General features: G+C 36.7%; 1 protein-coding gene across 1 annotated transcript in view; it reads left to right on the forward strand.

Annotated features, from left to right (window-relative positions):
- The first annotated feature begins 438 nt into the window (after positions 1 to 438).
- The window catches only part of LOC144442956 (stimulated by retinoic acid gene 6 protein-like), a 28,630-nt gene continuing 12,397 nt past the window's right edge, over positions 439 to 16,671 (forward strand). Inside the window, exons 1-10 of the mRNA XM_078132330.1 lie at positions 439 to 516; positions 1,567 to 1,937; positions 2,416 to 2,482; positions 3,329 to 3,414; positions 4,955 to 5,091; positions 7,121 to 7,287; positions 8,425 to 8,565; positions 9,586 to 9,653; positions 10,299 to 10,440; positions 11,951 to 12,092. Of these exons, the coding sequence (XP_077988456.1) occupies positions 1,576 to 1,937; positions 2,416 to 2,482; positions 3,329 to 3,414; positions 4,955 to 5,091; positions 7,121 to 7,287; positions 8,425 to 8,565; positions 9,586 to 9,653; positions 10,299 to 10,440; positions 11,951 to 12,092 (1,312 nt within the window). The 5' untranslated portion in view covers positions 439 to 516; positions 1,567 to 1,575. The remainder of the gene's footprint in view (positions 517 to 1,566; positions 1,938 to 2,415; positions 2,483 to 3,328; positions 3,415 to 4,954; positions 5,092 to 7,120; positions 7,288 to 8,424; positions 8,566 to 9,585; positions 9,654 to 10,298; positions 10,441 to 11,950; positions 12,093 to 16,671) is intronic.

The following is a 16,671-nucleotide window of genomic DNA, read 5'->3' on the forward strand; positions in this document are numbered from 1 at the left end:
AAATGTCATGTGATGAATGGCATATATTCAAAGCTGGACTGGGCTCTTGGGTTGGCCCACATGAATTAAATATTCTTCCAAGATAAAAATTCACACACAAAATTCACAAAAACAACATTCTTTGACATCAAAAATACATAATTTAATAAATTAATGTATTTCTTTGTTTGGCTGAAAGAAAGGAGTTCTTTTATCCCAGGCCATGTGTCAAACAAGAATATTTTATTTTTCATGCTTCACAGAACTTCTTCTGATTAATCTATACGAAAAATGATCAACTGTCGTTGTTTGCTACATAAGTAATAATGATAGAAAAAATAGCTCCCAGTACTGGCGCTGTTGAATTCCCTTATCACCATGACGACAAAAGCCAACCAGGCGAGGCAACGACTTCAACGACGAATTCAGTCTTACAGACTATCCGCTTGTGAGGCAATATTGGTACATCACGCACTTCAAAACATATGTGAAACGATATTCATATTATCTTAAATTTGTGAGTTGCTGTTACTAAAGGTATGTTAAAAGTTTAGTACACGTACTTCTCTTATACGGCTAACGAGTATAAAGACACATACGCTTACACTTAACTAGTGTATCTGGACAGAATTTAAGACATTAGTCTGTGAAAAGTCAAATCCTATTATATACAATGTATATATGCTGACAACGATGCTATCCTGAGTATCTATTATGATCCAAAGGATAGTATGTATGTATGTATGTATGTATGTATGTATGTATGTATGTATGTATGTATGTATGTATGTATGTATGTATGTATGTATGTATGTATGTATGTAATAAATTTGCTACTCTGCTGATACACCGGTCTTCACGCTTTTCCCTGATTGGTCAATAGCCCTCATTTGTAACTGTCAGTCGAAATTTAACGCCCAGCCGGAGTACAAGTATGTATGTATGTATGTATGTATGTATGTATGTATGTATGTATGTATGTATGTATGTATGTATGTATGTATGTATGTATGTATGTATGTATGTATGTATGTATGTATGTATGTATGTATGTATGTATGTATGTATGTATGTATGTATGTATGTATGTATGTATGTATGTATGTATGTATGTGTGTGTGTGTGTGTGTGTGTGTGTGTGTGTGTGTCTGTATGTATGTATGTATGTATGTATGTATATATGTATGTATGTATGTATGTATGTGTGTGTGTGGGGGGGGGGAGGTCCCGCCGCCGGGCCAGCTGGCAGGCAGGCAGGCAGGCAAGTAAGCAAGCAAGTAAGTAAGCAAGCAAGCAAACCAGCCAGCCAGCCAGCCAGCCAAACAGTCAGTCAGTCAGTCAGTCAGTCAGTCAGTTAGTCAGTTAGTTACTAGTTAATTAGTCAGTTAGTCACACGGACAAGCAGACAGACAAACATATCAGTCGACAGATGTGACCAGAACATGTACATGAGCTGGTGGTAAAAATGCATATTAATTTGTCATCCCTCTTCCGTGCCTCAGAATATTATTATATTATTCAATGAAAAGTATGTTTCTTTGATTATTACAATTCCTTTTTTTTAAAACATGTAATTACCTTCTATAGGTCGCCGAAATGTTATTCTTACTGAAGGGGCTGAAGACGTACTTGACGGATTATTTCTTTGTCATTCTGCTCTACATTACATATTCTGGTGTAGTCGATCTTACCTATACGTTCTACGATTTATTCGTGGTGGATATGGGTGATTTCGTGAGATGTACCCTTCCTTTCGATTTCGCTAGAAACCAGTCGGGCTGTAATGACTCCGAAATGATGGTCCGTGAACTTGCAGATAATTCGGAAGATTGGTTTGATGATCGTCATTCAATTGCAAGATGGCCAGATCCAGATCAGTCTATTATCGACGGTGAGGCATCGAGTCAAAATCCCAAGGCGCCATCGACAACAGAATTACCAAGCACACAGCGCTACAGGTGACAACTCAACAACATTTCCTTTCCATTTTTCTATCTATTGTTGTTTTCAGAAACCATCCTTTCCTTTCAACTTCATTTAAAGTTAGGAATACGCCAAAGAAAGGAAGTACGAATGAGTGTCTACAATATTTATATCTTGAAAATTCCTTGGTAGTCTTCAACTTTAATTATTTCTGTTTCCTAGCTTTATTATTAGATATAGTTTGTTACAAATTGTAGGATAAAAGGCTAGCATTTCTTATCTTCGTGAAGGGAATTAAATGACCTGTGTTATGGTTGTTGTTGTTGTTGTTTTTTTGTTTGTTTTTTTTTTGGGGGGGGTATAATCACAGTTACTTATCTGTGGTATAAATGCATCATTAAAAACAACTAGGAAAGAATGAGAAAGGAGATAGATTGAAGGAATGAAGGATGTAATGTACGTACGTGTGTCTTGTGTCTTATTTATGATTGTCTTGAAATGTCTTACATCTAGCAGTGACAAGCTGTGTCCACTTGGATCCCATAATATGATCACTTTGACAATCAGAATACCTGTTGCTGTAAGTATTACAAATTTCTGTATTGATAAACACAAGTAAAACGCACATTACAAAGTCGTAGGCATCTTGAAAATGGTTGAATATCACAGCTCTGAAAATGAACGACTATTTTCAAAGACATACACATACACATACATATAGAACACAGTTTTTAGGAAGAGTTTTTTATATAATGGTGTTAAAACCTGGAATGATTTAAGTATTGATATCAAATCATGCTCCACTCTTCAGTCTTTTAAACGTAAATGTAAATGTCATCTTTTAGAAAACAGTTAGTTTAGTAGTCGCCTGGCTGTTCTTCTGGCTTTTGCCATTTTACTCACCCTTGTATTTGTTTTAATGGTTTTGTATTTTTAATGTATATATTGTATATTTTTATCTCGACACTGTGTGAGAAGAGCCTTTGGCTCAACAGTCTATCGAGTTTAAATAAAGTCTAATAATAATACACATACACATACACATACACATACACATACACACAGAAAATATTAGGAAAGACAAAGATATACACTTATGGGGGCAGGCAGACGGATGGACAGACGGACGAAGAGCCAGCTAGACAACCAGACAGATAGACAGACAGACAGACAGACAGACAGACAGACAGACAGACAGACAGATAGATAGATAGATAGACCGAAAGACATACATGATGGAATAAAAACGTAAACTTGACATTTTGTGCAAACTTCAAATTTATAGAGATAGAATGCTTACATCAACCGAGTTAAAACGCTTCCTTTCCATCACTCATGTTTTACTCTTTTCAGTTTATTTGGTCCACATAAAAAAAGAAGAAATAATTATGTTGGGTTTTAACCATATTTCGTTTCTGTTTTACAGATCACCATAATACTGCTTCTCTCGTTATTTGAGAAGAGGCAGAAAATGGCCACAAACGTATGTGGAGGAAGACCATCATTTTCAATGTAAGTTGGAATAAAGCATCATGTTTATAATCCTTGTTGTTTTTACTTTCGTGATGTACAACAATGTTTACGCCTTTTCTGAGAGTCTCGGTCCTTAGTGTGTCTTTAGTCAATCTGTAAAATTAATGGTTTACATAGGTGATGTGATGAAATAGAATGGGTCTTAGGGGTGGAATTTACTACCAAATCAGAGAAACTATAGAGTTTGAATGATGTTTTTTTAACGTTGTTTGTTACGAATTACATAAAACAATATACAGACACTGATATAGCGCAAGCATATACAATGATACATTTTGTCTCTTTGTGAACACAAATCAACATTGCTGTCAGATGAAACAAGGAAGATTCAAAGAGAAAACTCTATTTTTTGTTCACAGTGAGAGGAAATGTAACATTAATATTGAATTTGATGTAAGCTTATGTGCGCGCGCTATCAGTGTCTGTATTTTGTTTTTGTAATTCATAACAATAAAAACATTGGGTGACATGCAGTATAAAACATTGTTTCGATCGCCTTACTGAAATGCTATCATCTCTCTAGTTTGGTATGTACAGCCCGTTTCAAGTTACCGTCCACCTGCTCTGTTTGATACAGCTATGCTGAAACCAATAAACTGTGCATATTGCACTTTGAGATAGTAAAAATCCAGTTTCTTGGGACATTTTGTCAACATGAAATGAACTAACAAGCCACCATGCAAACCTCAAATGCAGATGTCAAAACATTGGCATACACGTGTCTGCGTCTACTCACTGTATGTTTAAATGGTTTGTTTCATAATAGACAAAGTGTAGCAAGAAGTTGCGATCTTACTATCTTAGTGTAGAAATATCCATTTTCTTATTGGTTTCTGCAGGGTTGTATCAAACAGAGACAGTGCTAGTTAACGGTAACTTGAAACGGGTTGTATCTGTTTTGGCTACTTTTTTATGGGGTGTTCCGTAAGGCTTTCAGGTTGAATAACACAAAAGGGTAAACTATAGTTATTGACATCTAATCAGATGAAGTCTAATGAAATATAGATAATAAAGAAATAGAATGGGGAAAGTACTTTGCTTTTGAATAGTAGTACCTAGAGACAAATATTTACACTACGACGATCAATTAGGCGAAAAGCAAAGTACGCAGACAAGTGTATGCCAATGTTTTGACATCTGCTTTTGATGTTTGCATGGTGGCTTGTTAGTTCATTTCATGTTGACAAAATGTCCCAAGAAACTGGATTCACTCAATCTTGCTATCTTAAAGTGTAGTATGTATGTATGTATGTATGTATGTATGTATGTATGTATGTATGTATGTATGTATGTATGTATGTATGTATGTATGTATGTATGTATGTATGTATGTATGTATGTGTGTGTGTGTGTGTGTGTGTGTGTGTATGTATGTATGTATGTATGTATGTATGTATGTATGTATGTATGTATGTATGTCTTTCTTACATGTACGTAGAATTGTCCATACAATTTCGCTGTTATACTATCTTCCTATTTCAAAATCGATCAAACAGATGCCATAACCATTTATTTGTAGAGCTGTCAACCTTCTCGATGAACATGACAATATGATAGGTTACTTATGTGCATTTGGTTTGACGGCCAACAGTGCATTGAACCTGCTCAGTGGTATGTCATTCCTTGATATTGATGGTCTTCCCAGTTGGACTGGTGGTAAGTTACATGAGATTTTTTCTCAGCTTTCAAATGCTATTAAACGACGCATAAAGCCTTAGCCTTAGGTTTCATGTTGAGATAGACACAGTAAAGATGACACAAAACACCCCTTACAGAGTGTCTGCTCTGTATTTTGTAATATTTGTGTACATGTGTATTCTTGCCATCATTAACAAAATACAGAGCAGACACTGCGTAGGGGATGTTTGTGTGTTATCTTTATTGTGTCTACAGAGCAGACACTGGGTAAGTGATGTTTGTGTGTTATCTTTATTGTGTCTACAGAGCAGACACTGTGTAAGTGATGTTTGTGTGTTATCTTTATTGTGTCTACAGAGCAGACACTGTGTAAGGGATGTTTGTGTGTTATCTTTATTGTGTCACAGAGCAGACACTGTGTAAGGGATGTTTGTGTGTTATCTTTATTGTGTCTACAGAGCAGACACTGTGTAAGGGATGTTTGTATGTTATCTTTATTGTGTCTACAGAGCAGACACAGTGTAAGGGATGTTTGTGTGTTATCTTTATTGTGTCTACAGAGCAGACACTGTGTAAGGGATGTTTGTGTGTTATCTTGATTGTGTCTACAGAGCAGACACTGTGTAAGGGATGTTTGTGTGTTATCTTTATTGTTTCTACAGAGCAGACACTGTGTAGGGGATGTTTGTATGTTATTTTTATTGTGTCTACAGAGCAGACACTGTGTAAGGGATGTTTGTGTGTTGTCTTTATTGCGTCTACAGAGCAGACACTGTGTAAGGGATGTTTGTGTGTTGTCTTTATTGTGTCTACAGGGCAGACACTGTGAAGTGGTGGTTTTTTTACATTCAGAGGGTGAAAATTTACTTCTATTTCTCTCTTGCCAAATTAAGTATCTTCAGTGAATTTGTTTTCTGAGACCAGAGAAACCATATCTTTTCAGACTCTTAAGTTGAATTTATACAGTACTGTACATTCTGCATTATGCCCATCTTCTTGATATATACTTAATTACTTGAGTGAAAATTGAAAGCGTCTAAGCTCAGCTCGGGCCTCTTTAATAGTAAAATCTACAACTCTGTTAACACAAAATGCTGACCCAGTACGGAACAAAAATACATTGGATGAAATGACAGCCAACACTCTGGACATGCAAACGTGCATACCTTGGGATACCCTGGTGAGCATATTTTAAACATATTATGGTCCTATAAAACACATGTACGATAGAATAATCATTTTGGCAAAAACTATATCTCAAATTAAATGTCCTCACAAACTATACATACATCTGCATCAATGTAATACTTCTGGCGCAAACAATTTGGAATGACATCCCTGTCAAAACAAAATGAATTTTTACTCTTTATATCGTTTCAAACAAATCTTCAAGCAACATCTAGTGGTGCAGTATAACTGATCAGCTGTATAATTTTAATCGTGTATAACACATGATTTATTTTGAGTCATATTGAGTACCGAGCTGTGAATTTCTGTATATAAATATGTGAGGGGACAGGCCCAGACTAGCTGTAAGCTATTTTCTGACTCCCCATTTACCCACTGTTGTATTTATTTGGGGCAAATAAACTGATTATTATTAACATCTTATCTACTGAAAAGTGAGCGGCACGCCAAGATAGAAAATCGAATGTACACCGGGCAGAAATTTGGCAAATTGCCAAGTGGCCACCAATATTTCTACTTATATCATGATAGTAATGCCAGTCCGTACCGTGACGTAGTGTGTTTTTCGCCATTCTAACTGTGTGGAGCAGGCGTATATAACCCACATAAAAATCTTTATAATTTTTAAACATAGTCAACCTAGTCAACCGACTACAGACAAGAAATAAAGAAAGAAAGCGATGCGGTTTATTGGCACAATGCCAATATCAATCGTGAGCTAAATAACCTATGATGATTTCCACTTTCTCTCCATATTTGTTTTCTTTAGTAGGTCGGTCAAAATGAAATGCACTACTAAAATTTTAATTGCAATCTGTAATCTTAAAAATTCCATTGTGTTTTTTTTTGTTCTCTGTAGTTTTCATGTCGGGTGTCAACGTGTTGATCGTTTGCATACTGTATCATCCCTTTTTCGACTGTCTGAAGCAAACGAACATCTTATTAAGATCAGTACTAGGCCTCCTTTATAGTACTTTTAAATTTGTCCTTTTTGTCGTTGAGCTCAGGGAGTGTCCAAGTAATTATGTAAGTATCTTACAATTGCACTTAATAGTTAAGGGAGCCTTCAGTAATTGCAGGGGGAGGGCCGGGGGAATTAGGTTGGAGTGGAGATCACTTTTTATAAATCCGTCCGCGGGGGAGGACCATATTTCAGAAAATTGAAATTAGTGGAGGATCGCATTTTACTTTCACTCATTTTTTACAATCTAATTTTGCATTATTATTTTGTGATTTTGACATGATCCCACCACTGCCACCATTGAAAAAAATAATATGATATATCAATGAAATAACTGTTAGATGTGGTGTGAAGAAATGAGTGGGTCTCACAGTAGTAAAGGGGGAACAGCGCGGCAAGATATTGGGGATAATGGGGTGAAGTGGAGATGTTGAACTCAGTCATGCGCCCATCTAGTCTTGGGAGTTCTATCTGCCTTCAGCTCAACCATTTAGATCCAAACACAGGCATTGATTTAAATACAAACACTGTGGTGGTAATAATGGGAAATAACAAATGTGCGCATGCGTTTAAAAACTATCAATGTGGTGGGATCTTACTACAGAAAAATTCCATGTCTCTAGGGGGTTTCGAATCTAGGACCTCCTGGCTACTAATCTTAAGCTCTAACAATTACGCCACAGGGAAGCTTTGTTCAAAATGTATTTTTCTTTGAAATATTTTAACAGGAGGAGAGTCATATTTTAGAGAAAGGAATTGAGGGAGGGTCACTTTTTATACCACAGATCGAGCTTGATTTTCCCTGTCTCCCCCCCCCCCTTGTGATTACTGAAGGCTCCCTAACATGATGATAATAATCAAACTCAGCAAATGAACCAAGTAAGAGCCTGAAAACAAAGTAACATGTTTATGCACCAAATGAAACACCATTTCAGGCAATGGTCAAGAACCACTTTAAGTCCCATATTCACTATAACATACCGACGCTTTATTCTTTACACCAAAGCTAATTTATAATCCATCGAATGATTCATTGCGTCATCGTAAACTTTAAGTAAACTTGCCCATGAGCCTCCAACAAAGCACGTAACCATGATAACTGTCGGACAAAGTTGTTGAACAATTCAGAACAGACTTAAGAAATTCGTCCAGGCTCTACTAGTTAATACAATTGTCTTGTTTATTAATTGATTTCTCTAAAGAATGTAACATCCGAAATGGAGGAGAACTACTTTTGGGCGTCTAATGTTTTGCAGTTCATTTGTTGTGGGATCATTTGGATTCGATTTTTGGTGTTTATTTTCAAAGAGTTATTGTCCATGTACGATAACAATCATCGAAAAGTGAGTGATATATTTACTATGATGAGAGTAGTAGAAGATTAGATTCCTGTGAAAAGACACCAACATTTCGTTAATGGTAATGGAAACCATATCATCAGATAGCCATACTATGGAAAGCAATAGAGACCAAAAGTATTATTCTTTTTCTAACAATAGTTTTTATGATTTCAGATTTCACAGACTATTTTAAAACATGTATTTGTAATATTTTTAAACTACCCTAAATATATAGACTACCCTGCCACCGAATTAATCTCTCCAATGCTCAATGTTTTTTTTTAAAACTTGCTCTATGAAGCTTTTAAGCCGTGTTTACTCATATGGCATTTTCGTCATTCGCCAATTTTAAAATCAATGTTAGAGTTACTTATACAAGGTTTGTAGGTGGTCTTTCCATTTCTGTGTGTGTGTACATTGTTACATTTTGTCATTAGTGTATGTATATTGTTTCATTCATATGTAACATTTTCTTTGTATTGTACTGTTTTATTGTTTGTTTTTTGCTCATCCTTTTATCAAAAAAATAAAATAAAAATAAATGAAATATTTCAAGGGAAACAATTTTATTTCGCGTTAACATTATTCTATTTTCAAAAAGTTATTATTATTTTAATATACTGTTTTTTTCTGGGTAGTCTTTGAGGAAAAAATAAAATTGAAAAAGAAATTCGTAACAACCTCCTAAATCCTAAACCCTAATATTTTTTTCAAACTGAGTAAATCCAGTCAACAAGCTACACACAAAGAAACCGGTCGAATTTAGGGACTGCTCGATTTCTACTGGCGGAGGTCGATTTTTTAAAGTAAGTTAGACAAACGTATTTGACCCCCCCCCCCCATCATGTTAAAACCAAAGCAGGATAATCACCCTATCAATCATTTTAAAAACATGATGACCCCCCCCCCCCTCGAACCTTCACACCAGTGCTAGGTATTCCTCGTTCCTCACGCATTTAATATATTCTACAACGTATGTTGAAAAAGAACAGTATAAATTATTAATAATCTGTTTCTATTTAGCATAAAAGAAAAAGCATACGCGACCAATCGTGGGGTATATATGTCAGGCACATACTGAACAAACCAAGGTAAATCTTTATTGTAAGACACAAACACAACACCAACACCAACACCAACACAAACAGACAGACACATACACATACATACATACATACATACATACATACACACATACATACATACATACATACATACATACATACACACATACGTACGTACATACATACATAATACATACATACATACACACACACACACACACATACATACATACAGACATACATACATTACATACATTACGTACGTACATACGTACATACATACGTACATACATACATACATACATACATACGTACGTACGTACATACATACATACATACATACATACATACATACATACATACATACACACATACATACATTACGTACATACTCAGACACTTGCACGTCCGAAACTATAGACGACTTTACTTTAGTGGCCTGAACTCACACACAATCATGTGCACTTATATAAATACGTTTCAAATGACTTGAAAGTATTGTATTAAACGTAAACATAGTCAGTGTGCGTGTAGATGACTTTATAATAAATGTGTGAGATATTGGTTATTTGTAAAATTTATAGTCAACTCAGTTATACAATATTATAGTAGGAAATCCCTACGTTGGGAGACAAAAAGACTGAAAAGCAATCCATACATTATATTCAAAAGGTCAAATACAGTGCATATTGCCGAGCAATCCAGTGGATGGCTTGATAAGTTGAAGGGATCCCTCTACAGGCCGGTACCAGGTTTTAAATATTCAAGACGGATGCTTGGAACTCTAGTGGTATCGATCTTGTTGATATATAAGGTACAATATCTTTTTAAAGTAATTATGACAGTTATATAACACCAAAGAAACAGATACAGTAATAGATAATAGATTACAGATAATAAGTCATAATGATAGATTATAACAGATGTACGTCATCATACGAACTGTAATGTACACAATATGTATGTATGTATGTATGTATGTATGTATGTATGTATGTATGTATGTATGTATGTATGCATGCATGCATGCATGCATGCATGTATGCATGCATGCATGTATGTATGTATGTATGTATGTATGTATGTATGTATGTATGTATGTACGTATATGTTATTTGCCAAATACCGTTCCATATCTTGCTGCGAGAGGTAATTTTTTCTGGTATAACGGAGAGCCGGAGGCGAGCCGTTATACCAGAAAAATTACCTCGAGCAGCAAGATGTGGAACAGTATTTGGCAAATAACATACTTATACGTCACCTGCGACTATGAATTCATTTTTGAATGTCTAAAAATGCTGTTTCATGTTAAAATAAAATCACTTCCGCGTTATACTGTTGAGCGTAGTATCATGCACCTCTCTGATAACTGCAATGCGGTTGTTTACATATCAGCCTTAACTTTATCGTCCAATCAGAGTGCGCGTTTGCTCAGTAGTATGACGTAATGTTTACTATTTGCATATCACTCAGCGATATATTGAAACTTATAACCATCAGCTGAAAAATGAGTGCGTCTTTGTTTTGCGTACTGTATTCCATTAAATGTACATAAATGTTCGTGATATATTTTGTTGTTCTAGTTAAGCAAAAATTACACCCTCTGTGGTGGTAATTTTCATATCCTTCATAAATTTAGGAATTCATGTTTACGATCGCGTGATGACCGTGCGTTCGCCGTCACTGGACTTTCACGGTTGTGTGTGGAATTTTTGACTATTTCCCTGTGACATGAAAAGTACAGTTCAAAGACTTGTTACAATGTATACAACGGTGATATTTTGTTCGATTGACAACAAATTTGGCATTGGAAATGCTGGTTATAGCTCGATCTCTAGTTGTCTGCTAGATTTGTTTACAAGGGGACGTGCAGTGATCACGTGATACAACAAGCAAAAATACGGCTGTTGGTGAAAAATACGCCTGTGTATCTGCAGGGCTCTCGACCAATCAGAATGCGAGATTGGTGACAGGTGACGTATAAATGTATGTATGTATGTATGTATGTATGTATGTATGTATGTATGTATGTATGTATGTGTATGTGTGTGTATGTGTGTGCATGTGTATGTGTATATATGTATGTATGTATGTATGTATGTATGTATGTATGTATGTATGTATGTATGTATGTAATGTATGTGTGTATGTGTGTATGTATGTATGTATGTATGTATGTATGTATGTATGTATGTATGTATGTATGTATGTATGTATGTATGTGTGTGTGTATGTGTGTGTGTGTGTGTGTGTATGTATGTATGTATGTATGTATATGTCCAACTTACTCAATAATATCCATTAACTTACTATCCATCGTTCAGATTTCTGTACTGGAAATACCCAACTTGATTAGTACCTCCAACAAGATACACACCGAGTTAAAAAATCTGGAATTCTTTACTAAACACACGGACTATGGTGAAGATTTCGTAGGATTCAAGCAAGTAGCTGATTCCCTAGATAGTAAGTTCGGGTTTCTTGTCCTATTTTTCGATAACATAATTTTCAAGTTTTTAACCTTTCCGTTTAGCATTTACCTAAGAGTCGAAATCTAAATATTGGGTAAAGCATTAGGCCAAAAAAAAATTGTTTCTGGTCAGGACGTTTTGTCTAAAGTGGTGCGACTACGCCAGTTTTTAAAAATATTTATCTACTATTTATATGGCAGTTACTGTTCTTTTTAATTACTACTTTAGAGTAGGTGGAGGGTCTATTGTTAATCAGTGATCTATATTATCCATAAGCAGTACATAAACAAATCATGATCGCCGTTGAGGGCGCTGATTGTTGAATACGGACCCAACAAATTATCGTTTATTCAGCTACTATAATTATAAAAACACGTTTACCCACACGTGATGCAATTTTCAAAAAATGTTCCAGTTCAGCTAGTGCAGCTTTAAAACAAATCTGTTTACACATTCATATAAACAATGGTGCCTACCAACCATCAACTTTCTCACATAACCACATACAGTCTGAACAAATGACAGAACATTGCAAAATAAATTTCGATATGAAGTTTCATCTTTTAACATTATGAATATACTATAAACCTAGATATATTTGCTACTAGAAAATGTTGCGATTTTATAGTCTTCAGCTAGTTTTCAAAGGCTAATTTATACTAACCTCCAGACCGGTACATTGTGCTATGATGTACAAGAAGACAGTTTAGTCAATGCTTATTTTTACGTTTTTGTTTTCCATCAAAATAAGGAAAATTAAGTCTTTTGCGAAATTTCCATATGTACAATATATATATATATATATATATATATATATATATATATATATATATATATATACATCTTGTTGTATGCATGGCACAACATTTTATTACAAAATGAACGGATCAGTGTAACACAGCTTAAACACTAGTATATGATTACCCTTGCATTTGTGTGCAGGTTTCTACGTACTTGATAATGGCTGTGACGTCACGTTTTGATGGCTGATATGTCTAATCTTTCGGTTACATGCAGTATCCTTGACCAAATAAAATTGGAATGTTCACAACAACTATGTCAAGATGGTACATTTATAATACGTTGCTATAGAATATGGGAATTGTCTTTGATGAAATCGATAGCATCAGTTAGTAGAATACATGTGAATTTAATATTTCGATAGTTATGTCACAATCGCCCGTCTATTCCCCAGCCGATCAAACCATCGGCCATAGACAGAGCTGTGTAAATTTACCTTGGGTTCCCGCTGCTGAGTTATATTGGAGCGCGTCCTCGCCGTGGGGTTAACGTCCCACAGGATGCGAATAAAACGATAACCAATCGCCTACAGTTCAACACATCAGCCGTACTTTATTCTCCACCATCAACGTACTACAGTTCATGGGTTTGCAATACCAGACCTTACATACTACGGTCTGCATACTACAACTAACCGGACCTTACAACACACCGGTCCGCACTACTCGACGGTTCACGCTCGACTCTCCGTAAAACTACAAACCACATGTAAACCTGGGTATTTCCCGCTCAAACTGGCTACAATGTTACTAACTGTCCGGAGGTGACGTAGTTCTTCCGGATTGGTCCAGAAATAGTGAAAATGACCCAGTTCTACAAAGTAAAAGTACTAGCTGTCCCAATAACACGCTTTGGGTCTAACAAACAGTAATTTATATGGTAACTACTAAACAAACTTTACGAGGTGGCGGCTCGTACCGTCACATAGCCCCCTGCTGAGACTTTGAAGTCCCAAGTCAGTAACTTACCTAAAAAATGAATTGAAAGAAGAAAAGCACTACTAAACTACAAGCATGCAAATGTTGTCCATGAAAATGTTCCTTTAGGGTTCAATTTTAGACTTAATTTGCAAGGGTCCAAACAAAAATGCGATAATTACAATAAATGAAAAATTTCACAAAGTTCTCAGCGAAAGTTTATCTTCAACTGTCCGACTGTCATAATAAGATTTCCTCTTCTTATTAACTAACGTCCATTGGCACACGATAACATCCCGAGGGTAGAGTCCGTTAAATTCCATTCAATGAGGCACAATTTGTCAAGGATTAACTCACAGCCTGCGTACAGATAATTAAGTTCCCGAGTCATATCTCCAAATTTCCATGTAACTACAGGTGCACTCAATAATTCGAGCTATCCGCAACCTTGTCGGAAATCCTATGACTTCACTCATCTGAAATAGTGGCAGCAAATCCAGGGTCAAAATGTTAACGACCTCCTATGAGAATAACTGCAATCCCTCCAGGTATCAACAGCCACAATCTGCTTCCATATCCTGCAGACAGTTGACTACACACTTTCTAGAGTACTTCTGTAAACACAAGGCACTTGAACACAGGGCTGCATTTTTGCCAACCATGATGACCATCTAGTTATATATAACTAACACGGATGTCATACATGGTGCTCCACAATTAGCTATGCTGTACTCCAAGTTATCAGGTGTGCACTGAGCATGCATATGGTCCAGGTATGAACCTCTCCACTATACGGGTATGCTGCAAATTACATATTCCAAGCAGAGGGTAATATCCTATAGCAACAGCACACACGTTGATTACTAAGGGTTCTGCCTTGGGTTACTGTATAAATAAAATATTGATTATCTATTCAAAAACTAAATATTTGCGTTTTTATGAATTCTGAAACACATTACCAGCCAAAGTATTTTGGTGTCCTCCGTCTTCTGCAGGGATATCTGCGACTTGAGGATGTTTCATGCTTGACTGGAGTTGACTCTTCAACACAATCACTGTCATTATTGTGGGTTTTTATAATCAAAGAATTGTCTGGTTCTATGATATTGTCATTATTGGTTTCTTGGTTAGTCTTCCTTCACATGATTATCATGTAATGGTTCTGGCTTTATATCCGTAGATTGCACATCAGGTATCAGAGGTTCTTGTTTGACAGAAGTCTTCATGTCACTTTCTTTCCTCCAGTCTTCTGCCTGTGTACCTTCATAGGGTTTAAGTCGATCATAGTGTATGACTTTAGGCTTAGAATGTCGACTGCGTTGCACACGAAATGTGACTGTACTCAGCTTGTCGATGACTAAGTATGGTCCATCCCAATGACGGGCTGTGAGTTTCTTGGATTTACCTCGCTTGAATGCAGCAATACGCAACCAAACAAATTGTCCAGGTTCTAAGGAATTGCCATGCACACCAACTTCATAGTGTCTTTTCTGGGCAATGGCACTCTTCTGCAATCCAGTTCTTGCTCGCTCATGGGCTTGCTGCAGATTATCACGAAGCCGTTGGGCATAATCTGTTGATATGTCATTCTGCTCTGGAAGGGGTTGGGAGAGAATATCCACTGGTAATTCTACCTCTCTCCCTAACATGAGCATATTAGGTGTCTCACCCGTGCTTTCTTGGACAGCACTTCTATATGCCATCATAGCATATGGTATGACAAGGTCCCAGTCTTCTTGACTTGGATCTACAAGTACAGAGACAGTCTGTACGAGAGTTTTGTTGAAACGTTCTATAAATCCGTCCGATTTCGGATTGTACGCCGTAGTCCTGGTTTTACTGATGCCAAGAAGTTTACAAGTCTCTGCCATCACTGCAGACTCAAAGTTGCGTCCCTGATCTGAATGTAACGTGCGAGGGACACCGAATCTAGCAATGAATTCATCAACTAACTTTCGGGCGACTGTTGTGGCTTCTTGGTTAGGGATAGGGTAGGATTCTATCCACTTAGTGAAATAGTCACCTATGACCAGTATCCACCTATTTCCTCGTTCTGTAATGGGTAAGGGCCCAAGTATGTCGAAGGCTATCCTCTCCAATGGGGCGCCAACAAGGTATTGTTGTAAGGGGCCTTGTCGTTTACGACCTGTAGTCTTCCTTGCTGCACAAGTGTCACATTGTCGAACCATGGATCTCACATCAGCTGTTAATCCATGCCAATAATAACGTTGACAGAGTTTCTGCTTAGTTTTGTAGACTCCAAGATGGGCTGCTGTTTTCGAGGAGTGCAGTTCATAGAACACCTCTTTCCTCAATGATGCAGGAACTATCAGTAGTGTACGCTTCTGCTCGCCATCTGTGGACTCCCATATGCGATGTAAAACACCATCAATCACCTTCAGCTGGCTCCAGGCATTCCAGTAGGCTTTAGTAGCTTTGCTCAGGTGTGATACTGCCTTCCATTCTGGTGGATCTGAACATTGTTCCATAGCAGCTAAAATTGGTTGGATGCTTGTATCTTCCAACTGTAGTCTTCGTAGTTTACTAGAGTCCCAAACATGCTGAATTGCTATTGTCTTAGCATTCAAGGGATTATCCTGTATGTCATCCCTTACACAGTCTTGTTCACCATCTGACTGATGCGATCCAGGCTTGGCCTGACACTTAACATCTTGTTTAGTGCTCAGCATTGATATAGTTGATTGGCTAGAAGTTTGTGTACTAGCATCTTTGACATACAACTCATCAGATGACCCACTCCGTATTTCGGTTTTGTTGTCATCTGGGCTGTTAATTAACACAGAGTCTGTAGGTAATGTCTTACCATGGTCTTGTCCACACTGTCGGCAGGGACGT

The sequence above is a fragment of the Glandiceps talaboti genome, chromosome 12 (genome assembly GCF_964340395.1).
Source record: "Glandiceps talaboti chromosome 12, keGlaTala1.1, whole genome shotgun sequence".
Taxonomy (NCBI): domain Eukaryota; kingdom Metazoa; phylum Hemichordata; class Enteropneusta; family Spengelidae; genus Glandiceps; species Glandiceps talaboti.